General features: G+C 36.3%; 1 protein-coding gene across 1 annotated transcript in view; it reads left to right on the forward strand.

Moving 5' to 3' along the window:
• Window positions 1-23084, forward strand: part of hcrtr2 (hypocretin (orexin) receptor 2) — a 92253-nt gene that overhangs the window by 30490 nt on the left and 38679 nt on the right. The window contains exons 2-3 of the mRNA XM_059566823.1: window positions 4082-4260; window positions 6751-6994. Coding sequence (XP_059422806.1) covers window positions 4082-4260; window positions 6751-6994 — 423 coding nt within the window. The remainder of the gene's footprint in view (window positions 1-4081; window positions 4261-6750; window positions 6995-23084) is intronic.

Genomic DNA, 23084 nt, shown 5'->3' on the forward strand with positions numbered 1-23084 from the left:
TCTCCAGCCTTTGTTGAAGAGGTCACAGAAATGTTATCAATGATTTCCTCAGAGTTTGACTGTTTTGCTATTGCAGGGGATTTTAATATTCACATAGATAATTCAGAAAACAAAACTACAAAATAAATGAAAACGGTTCTAAACACTTTTGACCTGATTCAGCATGTGCATGGACCCACACACAAAGGTGGACACACTCTAGACTTAATCATCAGTATGGGTCTAAACATTTCATCCATTGTTATTAAGGTCGTAGCACTATCTGATCACTTCTGTATTTTCTTTGATATTTTGATCTCTGCTACAACTGAATCTAGATCGGTCTCTGTCAGAAGGAGATGCATAAACGAGAACACAAGTGTACTATTCATGGAGGCTATATCTTTAACACCAAGCATTTCTGCAGACTCTGTTGATATTCTCCTTGATTCCTTCAACTCAAAAGTTAAGAATGTTATTGATGATATTGTTCCATAGTCAGAAAGAAAACAAACAGACAGAAATCAGTTTGGAGAAGATCAACAGCAGTTCAGACTATGAAAAGACAATGCAGAAAAGCCAAGCGCATATTGAGGTAGTTACTCAAAAAATGTAATTAGTTACTACTTCTGTATTTGTAATGAGATAACTTTACTAGTTACTGCATTTGAAAAGTAACTCCACTACTTATTACTTAACTTTAGTTTTTTTAAATTTTTTAGGGATTTTTTTTCCAAATTCCGTTGAAATTTTTCTGGATTCCATTTTTTTCTGTTTTATTTTTTTTCTCAACTCCTTTTTAATGGTTACATTTAATTGTATTAATCAAAAAGCATGTCTAATTAATTTAAATCATAACACATACATTTTCACAGCAATTTATTAAAAGTTTTTTTTTTTAAATTACATGTTTAGGGCCCTATGAAATGTTTTATTTTTTCTTCACCATATGTTTGATTTTTTTAGCTTGTTTAATTATTTAAATGCTTAAAAACCACTTCATTTATTCAATTTTTCTTAAAATAGCCTTATGAAATGTTTTTTCCCCTCAGAAATTCTGTTGTGTATTTACATTTTTCTGGTTATCAAATGAAGGCATAAAACATTAATTTAGATTTTCTTTTAAATATTGAAAATTAAGCAAACTTTATTTTTTGGTTAACAAAGGGGATTTACTATTAAAAATAAAACATGGAAGAAATGTTAAGCAGGAGATGCTTTAAAGCGCAAGAAATAGAGGTTTCCCCAATAACAGCTGTAAACAAAGCAGCGCTGAGCTCACAAATGCTACTTTATCAGGCATATAACATGCAAGTGTTCCTTCAGAAAAACAGTGATATAAAAACACCTGTGCCTCATTTTGATATTTAAACATATAAATGTAAGGAATTATTATTATTATTAAATGTGCAGTACATGCTCATGTTTATTCAACAAAGCCTTTTGTAAAATCGTTTAGTTTTAAAATCGTGGCGAGTCTCCACAAATAAATAAATGTATGGGAAACACATCCCACATCACAACCACCTGAGCCCAACTTCTGTCTACTCATCACCTTAACTTTAACTGCATTTGTAGAAGGGACCGCAGCCAGACCGATATACACAACACAGTCATTAAAACGCAAATTTAGCTGCAGCCAAGTGACTTTGTGCGACCAATCTTGTTCCACTCTGTGACTCACAAGTGGGTCGCGACCCACAGTTTGAAAACCCCTGGTCTATAAGATGACATTTCAGCATTTTTTCAAGCGGAGAGCGACTCCTACGTAGCACTTGAAGCAAAGCTGTGCGATTGCTTTACGTGCAATGTTGGGAAACGCACGTCAGACAATAACGAACGATCATAAAATTACTCATAGAAAAGACTCTTAAGCGCTAAGATCAATCGTTATCAGGAAACCCGGCCCAGAACTTTACACAAAGGCAAACACGGCATTTCTGTAACGCAGGAAAGCGCGTTCCTATAGTCTAGTAAAGTAGTGTAGTTACCAATATTATTAGTGTAATGTGTTACTTTACTTTGTTACCCAAAAAAGTTATATAGTTACTGTAATCCGTTACTTTGTAACTCCTTACCCCCAACCTGTTATCTTGACACACTTCCCACATCTTTTTTAAAAGTGTGCTTAACTGCCTAGAAGCAGATTTTTTAGAAGTGGTGAACGCCTCACTTCTTTCTGGGACATTTCCTAACTCCTTAAGACCTACAGTTGTTAAGCCCCTCCTGAAAAATAGCAATCTTGATAACATCATTTTGAGCAATTTTAGACCAATATCTAATCTTCCTTTTATAGGCAAAATTATAGAAAAGTTAGTTTTTAATCAGCTGAAAGAATACTTAAACTCAAATGGATACCTGGACAATTTTCAATCTGGTTTTCGACTGCATCACAGCACAGAGACAGCATTCATTAAGATAATAAATTATATTTGCTTAAATTGTGACTCAATTGTGGCAAAATATCGGTGCTGGTTTTGCTAGATCTCAGTGCTGCGTTTGACACTGTCGATCATAACATACTACTAGAGAGACTGGAAAACTGGGTCAGGTTTTTTGGGATGGGACTCAAATGGTTCAGGTCATACTTAGAAGGGAGAGGCTATTATGTGAGTCTAGGAGAGTATAAGTCTAAGTGGATGTCCATGACATGCAGAGTCCCACAAGGGACAATTCTTGCACCGCTGTTGTTTAGCCTGTATATGCTCCCACTAAGTCAAATAATGAGAAAGAACCAAATTGCCTATCACAGCTATGCTGATGATACCCAGATTTACCTAGCCTTATCTCCAAATGACTACAGCCCCATTGACTCCCTCTGCCAATGCATTGATGAAATTAATAGTTGGATGTGCCAGAATTTTCTTCAGTTAAACAAGGAAAAAACTGAAGTCATTGCATTTGGAAACAAAGATGAAGTTTTCAAGGTGAATGCATACCTTGACTCTAGGGGTCAAACAACAAAAAATCAAGTCAGGAATTTTGGTGTGATTCTGGAGACAGACCTTAGTTTCAGTAGTCATGTCAAAGCAGTAACTAAATCAGCATACTATGTTTAAAAAACATTGCAAGAATTAGATGTTTTGTTTCCAGCCAAGACTTGGAGAAACCTGTTCATGCCTTTATCACCAGCAGGGTGGACTATTGTAATGGGCTCCTCACCGGCCTTCCCAAAAAGACAGTTAGACAGCTGCAGCTCATTCAGAACGCTGCTGCCAGGATTCTGACTAGAACCAGAAAATCTGAGCATATCACACCAGCCCTCAGGTCCTTACACTGGCTTCCAGTTACATTTAGGATTGATTTTAAAGTACTTTTAATAGTATATAAGTCACTAAATGACCTAGAACCGAAATATATTGCATATATGGTCACTGAATATAAACATAACAGACCACTCAGATCATTAGGATCGAGTCAGTTAGAAATACCAAGGATTCACACAAAACAAGGGGAGTCCGCCTTTAGTTACCATGCCGCCCGCAGTTGGAATCAGCTTCCAGGAGAGATCAGATGTGCTAAAACACTAGTCACATTTAAATCTAGACTTAAAACTCATCTGTTTAGCTGTGCATTTATTGAATGAGCACTGTGCAATGTCCGTACTGATTGCACTATATATATATATATATATATATATATATATATTTTTTTTAATGTAAAATAATTTTCTAACTGTTTTAAATTCATTTTAAATAAGTAAACTTTTCGATAATTTTAAAAGTTTTAAAATTGCTTATTTATTATTGTTATTAATTTTCTTCGTGATTATTTTACTTTATTTTATGTAAAGCACTTTTAATTACCATTGTGCACGAAATGTGCTATATAAATAAACTTGCCTTGCCTTGCCTTGGTTGAAAAATGGGGGCAAAAACAAAAGTGTTGCGTTAATAACTTCTTCAGTGTATATTTAAATTCACACCATAATTGAGGACCTCAGTAGTTTTGTTCTAGAAAAAAATGATAATAATAAAAGACATTCTTTAAAAAAAAAAAAAAAGAAAGAAAAGAAAGAAACTTAGATGTCGGTTATTTAAAGGTTACTTTGGCTGCAGTTTTAACAGCCACAAAATGTTCCTAAAGGTACCTTTCTTTTCAGTCTGTTTTGCAGTTTGGAAAAACCATCACATGCGCACAGTGACTAACTACTTCATCGTGAACCTGTCCTTCGCAGACATTCTGGTCACAATCACATGTCTTCCTGCAAGTCTTGTGGTGGACATTACAGAAACCTGGTTCTTCGGACAGACCCTGTGCAAGATATTACCTTACTTACAGGTGAGGAAGCTCAGAATGTATGTACTTTTGGCACTATATTTTATTTTATTTTATTTTATTTTATTTTATTTTATTTTATTTTATTTTATTTTATAGGGAAGCCCTTTTAAAATGAAGTTTCAAGTGTTTTGAGACCTGTACATTTGTGAATTATGAAACCTTTGATCTTGAACATCTATTACTTCTAACACATCAGTCGACATACCAGAAGATTCTACTGCTAAAGGCTGTTTCTGCATGTTTTAAGTGATTGCTTTGCTTCCCTGTCAGTAAATCGCATCAACAGCTTAAGCTCTCTGAAAGTAATTTATTTATTTATTGGAGCTAGAGATGTACTGCTATAAAAGACACGCTTGTCAACATCAGTAAATGGAACTGGTATAGTTCTTGGAGATGAAAACATGCTCCTCTAGTCACTTTTTAAGAACAGATTTTCTATGAAGTACCTGTTGGATGGACTTTGATATTCCAGTTGTCATATCCTTCACAGTTTGAATGCTACAAGTTCCATTGTTTCTTCAATATCCCTGATAGGCATTGTTATTTTCCCCAGTTGGATGTTTGAATATTAATGAGAGTTTTGAAGTTATCAAGATTGAAGAAGCAGCTGTGAGCCATCACAGCAGCTGCTATAAGTGTTGATATATTCCTGAATAAAATCACTTGTTTCTAATCACATTTGTGCCTTTTGATTCTCAAAGAAAGATGCTATGCCAAAGTGTTCATGGAATCGCTGTAAGGACCACTTCAAAAGCATATCTGCTAGAAATTGAACAATTTGTACAGAAGACATGCAATGAAAATCAAGCAATAATCATGTCATCTGATGTCCTTTTCTTTTAAAATATGGTACTCTTCTTTTGGAAATGGAATTTCAACAATCCACATTTACATTATATCTTATAGCACAACTGAAAATATATATTTTTCTGTAAATCAAAGGAGTCCAATCTGGACTGCTTCAGCTACAGCACAGTACTGTACATGCATGCATGATGTTGGTCTTCATTTCAAAATTTTCCAGGCCATTTTCTGGATTTCCATTTATGCGTTTGGTTGCATGATTATAACTATTCCCCCTTTTCTCAGCAAATTGATGTTTTAGACCAGTGTTTCCCAAAGGGGGGTCATGAAGGAAATCCAGGGGGGTTGTGAGTTTATGAAAAACTAATAATTAATAACATTGAATTTAAAATAAAAATAAATAAATGGGGCTGCAAGATAATCATGATATGATCCACTGTATTTAGTGTCTCAGAGCAGCTTGGTTCTCAGTAAATGCAGCAACTCCACAAACATTTTGTGGACAGAAATTTACACCATTTCACCAGTATTTCACCAAAATAAAAAGCTCAAGGGTTTGAATGTTTGAAGGTAAAGAAATGAATCCCTGAAAAAAAGGCATAGACGTATAAAAAAAAAGAAATAAAAAAAAGAAAAAAGTAAAATATAAGTGTTTGACTGTGGACTGAGACACTATCACAAATAAAAAGCAAGTTCACTTTAAAGTCCAACTACAAAGACAAAATAAAACACTAATACTAATTGCATGTTATGTGACCATTTACCAACATCAGAGAACCATGAACATGCAAATGTGTTTTTGAATGATTAAAAGTGTAACTATTAAACTCCAAGGAAATAGTTCAAGAAAATATTTCATGTCTAAGGGTTTTGGCTGGCAAAAAAGTTAAAACAGCACCCCTGTTTTAGACCAATAATCGTTTGTAATTTTATCAGATTCACAGATTAGGCTGGTCAGATGTTATTTTAGGAAATAATAATAAATTAAAAACAATCACCTAATTTTTGGGGGCAAAAACTGCAGCAACATTCACTGGGTCATATCTACTCTGCAGTACTTTTGCACAGACCCACACATGACATGAAAAAATAAATATTGTGGCCACAAATTAAGAATATGTTCCCACCGCTTATTATTTTCCCCTCTGTATCAGTTAAATTGTGGCCATGTATGATACATTGTTTCATGTGCAGGGTTCTATAAATCTTAACCCTGTTACTTAAACATAAAACTACACTTAGATGTACACAGTTAAGCAACATGCAGTATACAGTAGTTTTAAGCTTTTGCATTTCTCCCTATCCAACTTGTGCAAAATACACATAAAATAACACTTAATTTTAACATTTACTCTATTCAGGCTAATGAAATGTATGCTGAGAACTACAACTCTCCTTCAGCACATTCAGTTTGAGTTCAGCTGAATATATATATATATATATATATATATATATATATATATATATATATATATGTATATATATATATATATAAAGAATATGTTTAAAGTATTTTAGCAATATGTGTTCGTCCAGTTAGGAACATTACAGAAAATGGAAAAATTTGGAAGCTCTTTTTCTGAAACTTAATGCATTATTCTGAAATTGTGTACGTTCTTTTTTGGCCATGATTCTTGTTCCACACTGTGGTTTCTGTGATTCCATCCCCTCTCTGTTGTCTTCCAGACAATCTCTGTGTCTGTATCGGTTCTGACACTGAGCTGCATTGCCCAAGATCGCTGGTATGCTATCTGCCACCCCCTGAAGTTTAAGAGTACTGCCAAAAGAGCCCGCAAGAGTATCATTCTGATCTGGCTGGTTTCCTGCGTCATCATGATTCCACAAGCCATTGTCATGGAATGCAGCAGTCTGCTTCCAGAGCTCACCAACAAAACCAGCCTGTTCACCGTGTGTGATGAGCAGTGGGCAGGTAAGAGATCCTTTTAATACTGAAACCTTTCCTATCAAGACACGGTATATCTTTATTTGCTATAAGTAAAGTAAATTAAACATTGACTGTGTTTTATCTTGTGAAAATTCTGCTTTCATATAATAGCTAACAGTGAAACAAAAACATTCAAAGCTGTTCAAATGCATCTTTGTGTGTATTGGTCAAAATGTACTCTGTATTCAAAAACACGGGGATGGGTTTTGAGCATGCAGTGAAACCATCATATCCTCTTTTATTTTTTAGAATTAGTCACTTCATGTCAACAAACTGTTGTGAATAATGAATGTCTCATATGGTGCATATTTTTTCAGTAAATTCTTCATTCAGTTTTATAAACTGTGAGATTTGTCAGAAGCAGCACTCCAAATCAATGGAGCCCAAAGGAACATTTTCTCCACCTTTTTCACCCAGTTGCCATTCCATCTTAAACTGCATGTTGCTAGAGTAAAAATGAATCAAAATCTCATATGGATTCAAACTTTTTTAATTGCTTAGCAGCATATTCCTTTAAATAGATTAAATCTGCCTGCATTAATCGTTGCCTTGCTGAGCAAAAAGAAACCATGACGGATGAAAAGACATCAAAGGCATAGTGCGGCTCCCTGATGAGAAACGTGGGTCGCCCCCCCGTTGAGTTCTCACAATGACCCCGAATGAGTCAGTTATTTCACAATGACAGCAGCCCGTATAAAGAAGAGGTGAGGGCCCTTGAGATGATTTTTGGGTCAAACTGTAATCTGCCATGTGTTCGCCAATTTGCTGGACGAGAAAATAACTTTAAATCACCTTATTTTCTAAATATATACTGTATGTGTGTGTATTTACATATACATAATAAATACACACAGTACACATACTTATATAATATAGTCAAGTCACCTTTATTTATATAGCGCTTTAAACAAAATACATTGCGTCAAAGCAACTGAACAACATTCATTAGGAAAACAGTGTCAATAATGCAAAGTGACAGTTAAAGGCAGTTCATCATTGAATTCAGTGATGTCATCTCTGTTCAGTTTAAATAGTGTCTGTGCATTTATTTGCAATCAAGTCAACGATATCGCTGTAGATGAAGTGTCCCCAACTAAGCAAGCCAGAGGCGACAGCTGCAAGGAACCGAAACTCCATCGGTGACAGAATGGGGAAAAAACCCTGGGAGAAACCAGGCTCAGTTGGGGGGCCTGTTCCAAGAGGGTCTGGCTGCAGACTTGCACTTGCACTCTCAGACACTTGCACTTCCACTAGTGACATCACTTGCAGTCTTTATTTTTTATTTTGTATAATTTTTTACAATTACAATGTCACTTGCAATCGCTACTTGCACTCTCCGCTACCTGTGACGTCACTTGCGGAAGTGCAAGTGTCTGAGAGTGCATGTGCAAGTCTGCAGCCACACCCTTCTCGCCAGTTCTCCTCTGACCAGACGAAACCAGCAGTTCAATTCCAGGCTGCAGCAAAGTCAGATTGTGCAGAAGAATCATCTGTTTCCTGTGGTCTTGTCCTAGTGGTCCTCTGAGACAAGGGGATCTGTATCTGGGGCTCTAGTTGTCCTGGTCTCCGCTGTCTTTCAGGGATGTAGAGGTCCTTTCTAGGTGCTGATCCACCATCTGGTCTGGATACGTACTGGATCCGGGTGACTGCAGTGACCCTCTGATCTGGATACAGACTGGATCTGCCATTCTTCTAATGATGTAGCAAGTACATCGGGTGTCATGTGAAGTGTTCCCGGGTCCGGTTTACCTAATTACTGCAGACTAAAAATCCTTTAACGGATTTGGATATTAAAGGCATATTAGTGTGTTATTTGTAAGCCAGGTTAAAGAGATGGGTCTTTAATCTAGATTTAAACTGCAAGAGTGTGTCTGCCTCCCGAACAATGTTAGGTAGGTTATTCCAGAGTTTAGCCGCTAAAAAGGAAAAGGGTCTGCCGCCTGCAGTTGATTTTGATATTCAAGGTATTCTCAAATTACCTGAGTTTTGAGAACGTAGCAGACATAGAGGATTATAATGTAAAAGGAGCTCATACAAATATAATATAAACAAATACTTTTATTTTTGATGCTATTAATCATGATTAATCATTTGACAACACTATACTAAATAGGAATATTTCAATGGGAATGGAATAAAAGAGTTAAGGTTCTCTCGAACATCCCCTATATGAAATACTTAATAGGCATGGCAATGCAAGTTTATTTTTATAGTTCATTTCATACACAATGGTAATTCAAATTCTTTACATAAAAGAAAGTAAAATATTAATGAAACAATAAATAATAATCACAACAATCAAACAAGGTATTTTCAAACTTTTTGATTTAAAATGAATTTAAAACAGTTAACGATAGAAACAGTAAATTGTATATTAAATACAGTGTAATAAAAAAACAGGCTTTTATATGGAAGGAGTTTCCGGACTATTTTCAAATGGAATTGTAAATTGTATTTTAATTTGCATTTTCAAAATGTGTACCCATGAATTGTGACATAATCCAAATGCATTTGCAAATCTTGCATTACCGTTTAAATTTTCACTTTCGTGAAAGGCACAGTGAGTGCCAAATTACAAATGAAAAAGCAAAGTCCATTTGCAAATGCATTTCTCATGTCTTACGAGCTATGAGCCTGTCATATTTAAATAGCAATATTATTTACCACATTTGCTTTTTCACTCTCTGCACTGCGCATGTAAACTGCCAAAACTCAAATGGAATCACAATTCCTTTTGCATTTGAATTTCCGACATCTACACGGAAACCTGTCAATCAAGTGAAAGGGGTGAGGCCATTTTATTGGGCGTGACCAGAAAATCCTTCCATACTTTAATTTTTAACTTTATCTTAAAGGAATCATATGATGCATTTTCAAGTTGTCCTTTCTCTTCTCTTTTGAGTGTTATAAGCTGTTTGTGAAGAGATAAGGTCCCTAAAGTTGCTAAGACTAAAGTCTCAAACCCAAAGAGATTTTCTTTATAAAAGTAAAGACTCTTCCACGCCCTCCTAAAATTCCTTGTTTAAACATGCCCCCAAATGTCTGCATTACTGTTTGGGAAGATTTGCATAACACCTCCCAAATGTTCATGCAAAGAAAGAAGGCATAATTTTACTGTTGCTGCCACTGCCATGCCATGTCATGAAGACTCGGTGTGTCGTTGCAAATGCGAAAATACTTTGACCTTATTTCCTTGTGATCCTTGGAGAGTTGAATACAATGACAGCTTTTCTGACTCATAGTCTGTATGTACGTTTACATATTTAAAGAATTTGCCACTGATGATTCAAATGCGAGTTTTGAGCAGTGTAGAGTAGCGCAAGTTTGTCATTTCTCCAATCACAAATGCAGACATGGTTTTATGTTTATGTTGAGCGATGCAACTTTACGCGTAAAAAGAAAGTATAGGTATTAAGACAGTAGGTAAGTCATTATAATCCATAATTATGTCCGCACTGGATGCAACAAATGCCTCCTTTGTCACGGCACTCCCTGGAAATGGCATCCGGTATGGTAAGGGGTTTAACATTTCCGTCACACACTTGAGGTATTCGGCCAATCATAATGCACTGTCAATCAGTGTACACCTCGTTTTTCAGAACGATGCGCTTTGTAAAAATCAATGCATTTCATGAAGGTGATGCATGGAGGAGAAATAGTAATGCACATTCTGTGGCGAATTGGGAAGTCGTGGCCTAATGGTTAGAGAGTCGGACTCCCAATCGAAAGGTTGTGAGTTCGAGTCCCGTGCCGACAGGAATTGTGGGTGGGGGGAGTGCATGTACAGTTCTCTCTCCACCTTCAATACCACGACTTAGGTGCCCTTGAGCAAGGCATCGAATCCCCAACTGCTCCCCGGGCGCCGCAGCATAAATGGCTGCCCACTGCTCCGTGTGTGTGTTCACTGCTCTGTGTGTGTGCATTTCGGATGGGTTAAATGCAGAGCACAAATTCTGAGTATGGGTCACCATACTTGGCTGAATGTCACGTCACTTTCAATAATGTTTTTTTTTTTAAATAATTTTCTTTTTAGCAACATATGACCCCTTTTAATATCACATTCTTGAAATTTGATATTAACACATTTAAGCTGGGGTTTTTGATAGTCAAAGTGTAAGAAAGTTCATAATATTTAAACAAAACATTTTCATATTAATTAGATTATTAGCTAAAATCTTTGCATAAACCATTTTGAACTAAACATTTTTGCCAGATCAAAAATGCCAAATTTAATGTCACCTCATTGTATATGCCTTAGCACTATAAATATAAGATTAAAGTGAAATCAAAAGTGGATTTCAGAAATTGACATTTCCATTCTCTGGTGAGCTGCCGACATTACAAAATCTCTTAAAAGAGTCTTCTCAATTCTCTGAATCTCCAAAGATTTCTATGCCTCATAGGCGCCGATACCGTGGGTGCTCCGGGGCTCGAGCACCCACGGAAAATGAGCACCCACGTGTGCCAGTGCCAGACTGCCAGTAGGCTACATTAATTAAAATTAAACATTGCAGTTGGCGCTATGAAGCATCTGCCACACTGTGATTGGTTATGTTGTTGACAGTGACAGTGACATAACCAGTCGCATGCATGTTCCATATCCTATCCACCAATCACAGCGTTTCTGAAAACGTCCCATCCCCCACTATACAGTGCCTTGCGAGTATGTAATCATTTACTGCTTTCCGTAATCCCTAATCATTAATCAGACTAAGAGTTATTCGTTCACTATGAGACCTTGAGTAACAGCTGGTAGTACAGAGGGAAGAGAACGCAGGTCAGTATATCGCGATATACACTGTACATATTGTATAGACACACTAGGTAAGAAGTGAGCGCCACACATTGTATTTCTGTTTTTGTTAGACAGTTTAGTTAAGGTGCCGGATGCACTGAAGATTTCGGTTTATTTTCTACATTTTGCTTTGGTTAGATCAGGGGCGCCCCCAAGGGGTGGCCAGGGGTGGCCACGGCCACCCCTGTATAAACTCTGGCCAGTAGACACCCCTGCGGCCACCCCTAGGATTATTTACAGTGGGTCCTATTAATTTAAATGCAGAATGTAAATTCACAATAGTTTAAGAAGTGAAAAAAAAAGTGCAGCACCTGCTGCAGCCACAGTTTTGCGTCTCTGAGCACAGGGCCGGCCCGCGGCATAGGCGGTATAGGCAAATGCTAAGGGCGCCACTCATCCATAGGGGCGCCAGAATGAGTGAACGAGTGATTTTTTTTTTCTTTTTTTACATATTTTTTTTATAATAGGCTACTATTTAAAAACCATTAATTCGAAATACTACCAAATAAAGCAAAAAAAAAAAAAAAAAAAAAGTCCGGCTCTTCAATCTTCCCCCGCCCGTCGAGTGCTTGAAGTGCGTCAGAAACAGAGCGCGCGCGATCAGTTGTTGGTAATTTGTAGTGTAGCGTGCCCGACGCCGCATCCAATGTAGACAGCACTGCTTTTGTTAACACACAGCTCGTAGAAACGGGCCTGGCAGCTCACGCCAGTTCTAGACACGGTGAAAGTTTCCTGATTGTGATGGAAGGCCGAATTTACACATTACACATTGACACATTATAAATGAGCATAGTCTGCGATAGATACAGTGCCAAAAAGAAGAGAAGAGGATAAAGACAGAGGTAAAGAGATGCAGTGAAAGAACAATTTATTGCATAGGAGTAAGATACTATAATTTCATTGCAGTTATTTTTACCTTAAACTTAATGTTAGCAGTTGTTCTGAGTTCTGAGTCCCCAGACTGTGATTTTGTACAATCATGTCAGTTTTAAGACGCATTTTTTATTATCACTTTTTTATTAATGTTTTACTCTACAGTTGTGCAGGGGATACAGTACAGGACAAAAGTTTGGAAACATTACTATTTTTAATGTTTTTGAAAGAAGTTTCTTCTGCTCATCAAGCCTGCATTTATTTGATCAAAAATACAGAAAAAACACAGTAATATTGTGATATATTATTACAATTTAAAATAATTTGTTTTCAATTTATTATACTTTAAATTATCATTTATTTCTGTGATGCAAAGCTGAATTTTCAGCATCATTACTCCATTCTTCAGTGTCACATGTGACATCCGGTCTATCACATGATCCTTTAGAAATCATTCTAATATGATGATTTATTATGAGTGTTGGAAACAGTTCTGCTGTAATGTGTGTGTGTGTGTGTATATATATATATATATATATATATAAATATATATATGCTAAATCATGAACACAATGATGGGTGAAATGGGCTGTGATGCATGGGGCGCCAGGTAAAATCTTTCCTAGGGCAGCAAATTGGTCAGGGCCGGCCCTGTCTGAGCAACATTAAAGTGTTTCGTTCCTGAATGAATCAACCGTTTAAATGATTCGGTTCAATCGCAATGACTCACTTATTAACAGTGACTCGCTGCCACCTATTGCCGGTTTTAATTTCACATTTAATGGAACCTTTTCATTTTTTAAATAATTTCAAACATCAGTTTTCAATGTTTTATCTTTAAAATATCAAAACATTATTTATTCATTTGTAACTGCAGGTTAAAGTATTCCATGTTCCACGGAGCTGCATTAAACAGTGTGTAAAAACATCTAAATGGCACTTCAGATGCAGCTTCTGTTTTATCTACATTGCAAAGATCAATTTTGTTGATACTGATTGCATTTGCTTGGTAACAGCCCAAATGCAAGTATTTGACCTAAAATATGATGCACACTTTTAGAAACAATGGTGTAAAGTAAAAAAAAAAAAAAAAACTCAGGTGTCAGCACAATTAAAAATAAGCACAATAACACTCAGCAAAATAGTGTAATTATCGTTATCGATAAAATCCTAGAGATATAACTTTTTGTCTATATTGCAAACCCTTAATTTTTTTTCTTTATTTTAATGTGCCACCCCCAAAATTTACTGTGGCCTCATTTGGCCACCCCTGTTAACATTTTCTGGGGGCGCCAATGGGTTAGATTAGGTTTAGATTAAGGATTGTTTTCTTATATTTTGTTCTTTCCTTTGGCGCCGCTTTCGTTCTTTTCCCATTTTATTGTTTGTTTGTTTACATTTTCACCTTGTACATAGCGCACATTATTATTGTTATTTTACTGGATCTAGTGGCTTTGGCTTTTTGTGAATAAACGTCCAGTATTTTTTCTCTTTCAAAGTTTTGTCTGTCATGTTCTTCCACCTCATTTCATACCCAGCAGTACGTTAATATGTAAATGTTACGGTACATTCCCTAGACTCCTTAAAGTTCGTAACAGGGTTTAAATGGGAACATTTTTCTGCTCAAGTATAGGCCTATATACGGTTTAAAAGCGGAAAAACTAATGGACACAAAAGTAGCCTACTTTTGGACAGAATACGAGTTCTTTGTTAAATACATAAAATAAAAAAATATTTTTTTAGCCTATATGAATAATGGATTCGAAACCTCAAAGAAAAGCCATGCCACTATCAAAAGAAACCTTGAAACATAAATGAGGTAGACATTCCCAGAAACTCATTATTTTAGTCGCAACAATCGGTTAATGGAAACGCTGTCCTTTCGCAATAGTTTTTTAATCAATATTTACAAAACATTAATTTCCCAAGAAGCTGAACGCATTAGCGGTTACGTGTCAGTTAAACTTTTCATCTCCAATCCTGTTTGTATTTTTGAGAAGTGACGCTGTTGTGTTTGTTTGTATCGGCCGCTGTCCATTAGCCTAAGGTTCTGAAATGCAATATTTTTTGAATAGCCTAGTCTATTGTTTTTATTTTTTAAATGGCGTGCGCCCTTGAGCACCCACGGAGAACAACATAAATCGGCGCCTATGCTATGCCTTGTCACTATTTTGGAACTGCTCTCTGTAGGCTGTAACGAATCTGACAGTATGACATCTGATGCAATTTTGGCCCTTTGTTATGTCCTGCTGCCATTATAAGTCACAAGCTTTAGGATTTAGCTACAGGTGTTTGAACAAATCACTGTGCTCAGAGCAGATTTCGATCTCAATGCATTCAAGCAAATTTGCTAAAGGGTCTTGTTGTAAATATTACAAACCAGGGCTTTTATACACTCACTGACCACTTTATTGGGTACACCTGTTCAATAGGGATATGCCGGTATCAAATTTTACTGTTGCAATTTAATTAATAATGCTTACACAATGGTAATTCAAAATAATCACAAAAATAAAACAAGCAATTTGAGAACTTTGAAAATGATTAAAAAATGTACTTAAAATGAATTTTAAGATTTTATTTTTACATAAAATACAGTGCAATACATAAAATATAGTACATCACATAGTGCTCATTCAGGAAATTCAAAGCTAAACAGATGAGTTTTGAGTCTAGATTTAAAAGTGGCTAATTATTTATTCACAATGAGCAATAGCTACATTTGCTTTAGAAGTTAATAATCTTTGTTAAAAAAAATACAAGTCTTAGTTCCGTTAGCTCATTAAATAACACAGTTGCAACTTTCAATTTTAACAATGTGTTATTAAATATTGGAATACCTAAGATTAATTAAGTTTAGAAGAACTTTTCATTGGCAGTTTGTTAGCTAATGAAGCCCTATAATGTAAAGTGTGAATGAACAATAAAGAATCAAAACACTTTCAAGTAATACCTAGGGCATTTTGTAGTCCAGATTAAAAAAAATAAAAAATAAAAATAAATTGGGAAATAAATAGCCTTTTAAGTGTAATATATATAAGTATTTGGCTCTGTGATGAACACCATAGCTAATACACACATCTGAATGGCTATTTTAAATTTAAATATGGTTTTGAAAGTAGCAGCTCCTTTATTTATGCAAACATTAAATGGACATTTACAAGTGCCTTCTTGAGCAGGAGGACCTTGCTGTCGCTGCAGGTTTCAGTCCATTTGAGGTGTAGTGCGTTTTTAATGTTTTGCTTGGTGACTGTGTGGTCCCAACTAACTTAAGATCATTAACAAGCTCCTCCCGTATAGTTTGGGGCTGATCCCTCACATTTCTCATGATCATCCTTACTTCATGAGGCAAGATCTTGCATGGAGCTCCAGACCGAGGCCCATTTATGGTTTTTTATGTACCTCCATTTCTGAATAATCGCACCAACAGTTGTCACCTTCTCACCAAGCTTCTTGATGATGGTTTTGTAGCCCATTCCAGCCTTGTGCAGATCTACAATCTCTGACATACTTTGACAGCTCTTTGATCTTGCCCATGGTGGTAGGGGAGGTTAGAATGGAAGATACAGATTGTGTGGACCGGTGTTTTATACACCTAGCAAAATGAAATTAGGAGTAACTTCTTAAAGTGACACGATTAATCTGTGTTCCACATTCAATTCATTTAAATTCAATTTCTAGTTTATTTGTATATCACTTTTTACGATACAAATCATTGCAAAGCAACTTTACAGAAAATTAAGTTTCTACAATATTTAGTAGTAGCCTATAAGTGGTGACTCTCAGTTTATGTGCATATGACAGGAATTTTCAGAAAAAATAATACAAGACGTACTCAACCAGATGATGAACACTAACAGCAATTATTATATGATGCAATCACACTTGTAGCAAAATTTGTTAGTTCTGTAAGTTGTTTCAGGGTTGGCATCATCTGAGGTCCTCTCAGGGGTTGGCATCATCTCTTCTTAGGTGTTCTGGATCCAGACTGGAGCTTGTGTAAATCCCGTGGCAAAATAGAGAAACAAATAGAGACATAATTAGCGTAGCTGCTAAAAAAGTAAAATTTATGTTTAACCCAAGCTAAAGAATAATAATGCGCATTTGATCAGATACAACTGCAGTCACAAATTATGAGATGCATTATTCGAATGCTTGGCGAAAGAGATGTGTTTTTAATCTACATTTAAACAGAGAGAGTGTGTCTGAACCCTGAACATTATCAGGAAGGCTATTCCAGAGTTTGGGAGCCAAATGCGAAAAAGCTCTACCTTTAGTGGACTTTGCTATCCTAGGAACCACCAAAAGTCCAGAGTTTTGTGACCTTAGGGAGCTTGATGGATTGTAGCTTGGTAGAAGGCTAGTTAGTTACGCAGGAGCCAAACCACTTAGGGCCTTATAGGTAAGTAATAATAATTTTTAACTTATACAGAACTTAATAAGTAGCCAGTGCAGAGACTGTAAAATTTGGGTAATATGATCATATTTTCTTGACCTGGTAAGGACTCTAGCCACTGTATTTTGGACTACCTGTAGCTTGTTTATTGAAGATGCAGGACAACCACCTAGAAGTGCATTACAATAGTCCAGTCTAGAGGTCATGAATGCATGAACTAGCTTTTCTGCATCAGAAACAGGTAACATGTTTCGTAGCTTGGCAATGTTTCTAAGATGGAAGAATCCAGTTCTTGTAACTTGGGAAATATAGTTTTCAAAAGACAAGCTTCTGTCTAATATAACACCCAGGTTTTTGACTGTAGAGGAAGTAACAGTACATCCGTCTAATTGCAAACTGTAGTCTACTAGATTCTGTGTACTGTCTTATCCGAATTTAATAGGAGAAAATTAAACATCCAATATTTTACATTTTTAACACACTCTGTTAGCTTAGATAATTTAGAAGTTTCATCTGGTCTCGTTGAGATATATAGTTGAGTATCACCAGCGTAACAGTGGAAACTAATAGCGTATTTTCTAATAATATTACTAAGGGGCAGCATGTATATTGAAAATAGAAGAGGACCTAGGACAGATCCTTGTGGCACTCCATATTTTACTGGTGATAAATGAGAAGACTCCCCATTAAAATAAATAAAATGGTAGCGATAGGACAGGTAGGATCTAAACCATCTTAGAGCCTGCCCTTGAATAGCTTTTCAAGGAAGATCATTTGGCGTAATGCATTCACAACCAGCAGTGACCCGAAGGTCATCGGAGGATACTACGTGGAAACAATGAAGAGTTCAGGTGGCTGTCCTCGGATCATGAGAGGTGACTTTGGAACAGAGAACGGGCACGTGAGAGACTTCCAGCGTTTGCTCAGACGCAACATTCTGCCAGACTCCAACATTGACAGCTACATGGAAGGTGCAAGCACAGCCAATCAGCGAATAGAGAGTTGGTGGGGATTCCTCAGGAAAGAATACATGGAATTTTTCATCTCTTTGTTCACTGACCTGAAGGAGAGAGGATTGTTCGATGGGGGATTTTTGGATAAAAAGCTCATCCGTTTCTATTTCTTGAGAATTATCCAGGTGAGTTTTGTCTTAAAAGTTAACGATGTAGGCCTAGTGCACACTGCACAGCATAATTTACCTATAAAGCATTGCTTTGGAACTCATTTACCAAAAGTATCACGAGTCCATGTTATCATCCATAACTTGCAATTTATTCATTTTATTTTAGAGTTTTTATTGAATTAATGTAACAATTCTTAGTTTACTGAAGTAAAAACAAACCTTTTAAGTAAATAATTGTGTAATAAAAATTCACATTATAAAAAAAAATGCCTATTTGTGAAAATTTCATAATCTGCATCATCAAAAGTGTATATTGTTTTATACAGGTGATCATTTACTGTGTGGGGTCAAACTAACCTCCCCAAGTGCATGAGTGTGACTTGCATGAACTATCCCTTTAATTCCAAATACGTTGTTCCAAACCTGGATGAGCTCCTTACCTTCATGCTGACAACGAAACAGCTGATGGTAGACACCGACTTCCATAGTAAGAAAAACTACTTGGTTACCAGCATTCTTCACAATATCTTATTTTGTGTTCAACAGAAGAAAGGAACTCATTCAGGTTTGGAAAAACATGTTTTGGATGATCTATCCCTTAAATTCTAAGTCAGTCATGGAATTGTGGGGTTATAATTATAAATGTATGCTGTTTTGGGGGTACTTTTTTCTCAACACCATTTGCTTACAAAATATTACATTTATATTAAAAGTCACATTAATGAAGACCTAAATGAAACTTGGTGTTTATGGATATTGATGATCTAGAGACTAAAAAAAGTACACTCCCAATTGCAGGTTGAATAACTTTATTGCAAACCTTTGTTTATATTTATTTATTTAATTGCAGGATGAATTGGATGAAACTGCACGTGTGTGGGATGTGCATGTAATAAGACCATCAAAAAACGACAGAGTGCCGAGCGGTAGACCCATTGTCATGTACTTATTCTCAGAGCTCTACAGAACAGAGAACTACATGTCACCAGCAGACCCAGGAGACCTACAGCTGTGCAACACAGAATGCACATTTCGTTCATCTATACCTTGTGACAGTGATGTCTATGACATTTGTAATTCTGTTATGACTGAGGCAAACTTTGAGTTTCCAAAGGACTCCTATCAAGCAATAGACTTATACTTGCATCTAAGGAATGCAATACTGACTTTATTGTAACCTGTGCTCAGACTGAAAATAACTAGAGGGGTTGGTGGCATTTTTTATTTACAGGATATCCGATGCCCAAATGCTATTGCTAAAGAAGTACTATGATGTTACAATATACATTTCCAAAGGCTTGTATAGCAGTTTAAAGGTGCACTTTGTATGCATTATGTAAATATTTAGGCAACAGTTTTCAGGAAAAGTAATTGTCTCTAAAATACTCAAAGGGTTAGTTCACCCAAATGTTAAAATTCTGTCATTATTAACTCACCCTCATGTAGTTCCAAACCTGTGAGACCTCCGTTCATCTGATGCTGCTGACGTGTTTTCTTTGTTATTGGGCACACCGGAAAACACGTTTTTTGACCAAAATGTATTTTCGATGCTTCAACAAATTCTAACTGACCCTCTGATGTCACATGGACTACTTTGATGATGTTTTTCTTACCTTTCTGGACAAGGACAGTATACCGTACACACACTTTCAATGGAGGGACTGAGAGATCTCGGACTAAATCTAAAATATCTTAAATTGTGTTCCAAAGATAAACAGAGGTCTCACGGGTTTGGAACGACATGAGGGTGAGTTATTAATGAGAGAATTGTAATATTTGGGTGCATATGAATGTGCATTGAGCAGTTATCAGCATCCTCTGTCAACATTTTTCATTCAATTGTTGTCAATGTTTTCTCAGGCTGCTCTTGTGAATGATTACTTTAGACTTGTATGCAGAATTTTTTTTCCTCCCTTGATATAATTTAATAAGCATCAAATGCACTGAATACATAAAGATGTTAACACAGTTGGGGTAATTTTATTGATTATTATACTTAAATACAGACAATGTATTGCTGACATCTAACAATTTTTACAAACATGGATACTCAAACATGTTTTCTCCTTTATAAAAATGAAGCCACCCAATTTCCAGTCATCTGGTCTCTTTAGATGCATGTTTGTTGCCGATACCTGAAAGTTTGCTTAATAAACCATCGTCATTTGCTGATGTACTGCCTCTTTTTTAGATCTTGTCCCTTAATCTCTGCAGTGCAGTGGACTTGGTGGTTCGAGGCTTTGACGTCAAAATGCTCTAACTGTAGGATGATCCACTTATCTAACAATATATTTTCCAAGTTCGTCTTCGGTCATAGTTGCAATAACACTTATGTTGATGTAAAAGGAAATGTCAGCTATAAATACATTGGCAACAAAAGCATGCATATTAATTATAGCCTAACTGTAACAATTTACCTTATCCTTTTTTATTTTCTCAATTGAATCTTGAGAAATATCTCGTGACCTCAAAAAAATCAACAAAATCTTCTATGTTGAGATCTTTTGAAAAATTCTGTACTAAACACTCTCACCCTCACATTAAAAATTATGCTCAATCAAAATGCATAAAACGGAAATTGTGACGGCTAGTTGTCAAATAAGTCACACTAGTGAAAGCCATAGCTTCTCGTGCTCACGCAAAAGTGTCTTGTGAGCACGCGAATGTTTCTCGTGCGCACGTCATAGTTTCTCGTGAGCACGCCATAGTTTCTCATGCGAACGCGAAAGTCAGTGTTTTTATTTTTTTGCAAAGGTCCCTTTAGGTGCTCCATACGTTCGCCTCTTGGGGGAGTGGAACAAGCTTAATGCGATGCATTCGCAGCGGTTTTCTGTTATGCCTGATTCTTGGGGAAATTAAGTGTTTGAACAGAGTGTGTACAGCTCTCGGATGAGAGATAGCCACGCTGCGGTATGTGATTGCATTGAGAATGCATTATTCTCTTCGAGAATGAAGTGCCTCTCACCCGCGTTTCGGGTCTCGTGGCTGCCGATGCAGTTAACCAGGTCGATCACAGGGATTGTAGGCGGGGCATGGAAGGAATCTATAGAGGAATGCTTTTTCTTCCAGAATTCCTTTTTGTCCTAGTTTTTACTGAATAGGAACATTGTATAATGTGGGTTTCTATATTATTGGAGGATGCTCTTGAAATGGTAAAAAAAAAAAAAAAGGCACAATTTTTTTGGTTGTTGATAGGCTCTTGTTTGAATTTCCTCTGAGCCTCCTCATCCTCTCAGTGCTTCCTAGAGCTCTGCTTAGACAGAACTATTAGTATGTAGGCTCTATTGTGAGCCTAACTAATTGTGTCTAGCGTTTAGTAGTCGGGTCTCCTCTCGTTTTAGAGTAGTTATGTTGAGACCTCCAGTCTTAAGAGCTCCTCAGCTAGGTTGGGTGTTGTTAGGCTTCCTCTTGTCTAAGAGAGTTATTCTGCTGATGCCTCTGCTCTTCATCGCTCCGCTTAGACAGAACTATTGGTTTTTAGGCTCCTTTTTTTTGTGTGAGCCCCACTAATTGTCTAAGATATTTTAGATTTAGTCCGATAGCTCTCAGTCCCTCCATTGAAAAGACTACAGACGACGACAACTGTACATGAACACACAAAACATTGAACACGCAACACAAATATTATCCTTATTTTGCCTATAAGAGTAAATTTGAAGATTTTCAACCTGCTTTATTGCAACGTCTCTTATATCTGTAAATGAACAATATTTACTCTCTCTGAGTTATGTGTACTTACATGTCCCCTTTTATTTGTGAGCAGCACTCTGCAGGATGATGCAAACTGAAATGACGAGTTTTGACAAAATGACACAATGCAGCATCTATATGAAAACATGCTGTTTTGCTGGCAAATAAACGGTATCTTGGAGAAAGAATAAACATTGTTCTTTTACAAATGTTACCAACAATACAAAATGGATTGAAAATTTTTTAACTTACCCTTTAAAAATGTTGAAAGATAATGTTAATGTTAACTGAACACAAAACTAGAGACTTGTTTAGTAAGATTTTATCAAAAAATATTTTAGAATTTTTATCATGCAATTTAAAATATTTTAATTGCTTAATTATTGTTTTGCCTGGTTTTATTTTGTTTATGTAACTCTTTTTAAAATGTTTTTGGCATAAAGTTAGCCTGCGATGCTGACAGCACTGAAAACATGACTTTTTATTATGAACTAGTAAATGGTCTTCCCCAGTGAGTCTGTCACCTCTGGCTTTTTAAACTGTAACCTTGAAACATGCATTTTCTGTAAACCTTCTTTGAAATAAGTATTGTAAAAAAGTGCTATACTCATACAACATTTAAACATGCAAGTACTGTAGTAATGGTTATTTTTGTAGTTACTATGGTTTTACTGCAACAGTCATAGTTAAACCATGGTGATTGTAGTAAAACTATGGTTGATTTTGTTTTTACTATGGCTTTACTGCAAAAGCTGTAGTAAAATCATGGTTAATTTTCAAAGGACTACAAATAATCCCGAATTATCCACTTTTGATCAAAGCATCTGGTAAATGTTAATGTATTGTACATGTAATATGAAATAAACGAAAATATTAATAAAGTTGCATCTGTTCTTGAGAGTGGTGTGTATTGTTTTATTATAAACCAGCGGCAGTAGCCGCGGGTGGTCCGTAACAATGAGCAAAATGCCGGTGAACCGCGTCCACGCAGAGCGGTCAGGATGCATCGTCCCAGCATCGCTCAGAGAGCATTTCCTATTAGAGGCCGGTGTCGCAGCGACATCTTCCCTATTAGCAAATATCGTGCCGATGGAATTTTGTAGATCAGGTCGACATCGGCCCAACATATGTGTGGTGTCTGGATAGTGATTAATGCGTTCTTTTGAAGCTGCTGCATCTGAAACACTCACACAGCCAA

This window comes from Carassius carassius, chromosome 14, assembly GCF_963082965.1.
Source record: "Carassius carassius chromosome 14, fCarCar2.1, whole genome shotgun sequence".
Lineage (NCBI taxonomy): Eukaryota > Metazoa > Chordata > Actinopteri > Cypriniformes > Cyprinidae > Carassius > Carassius carassius.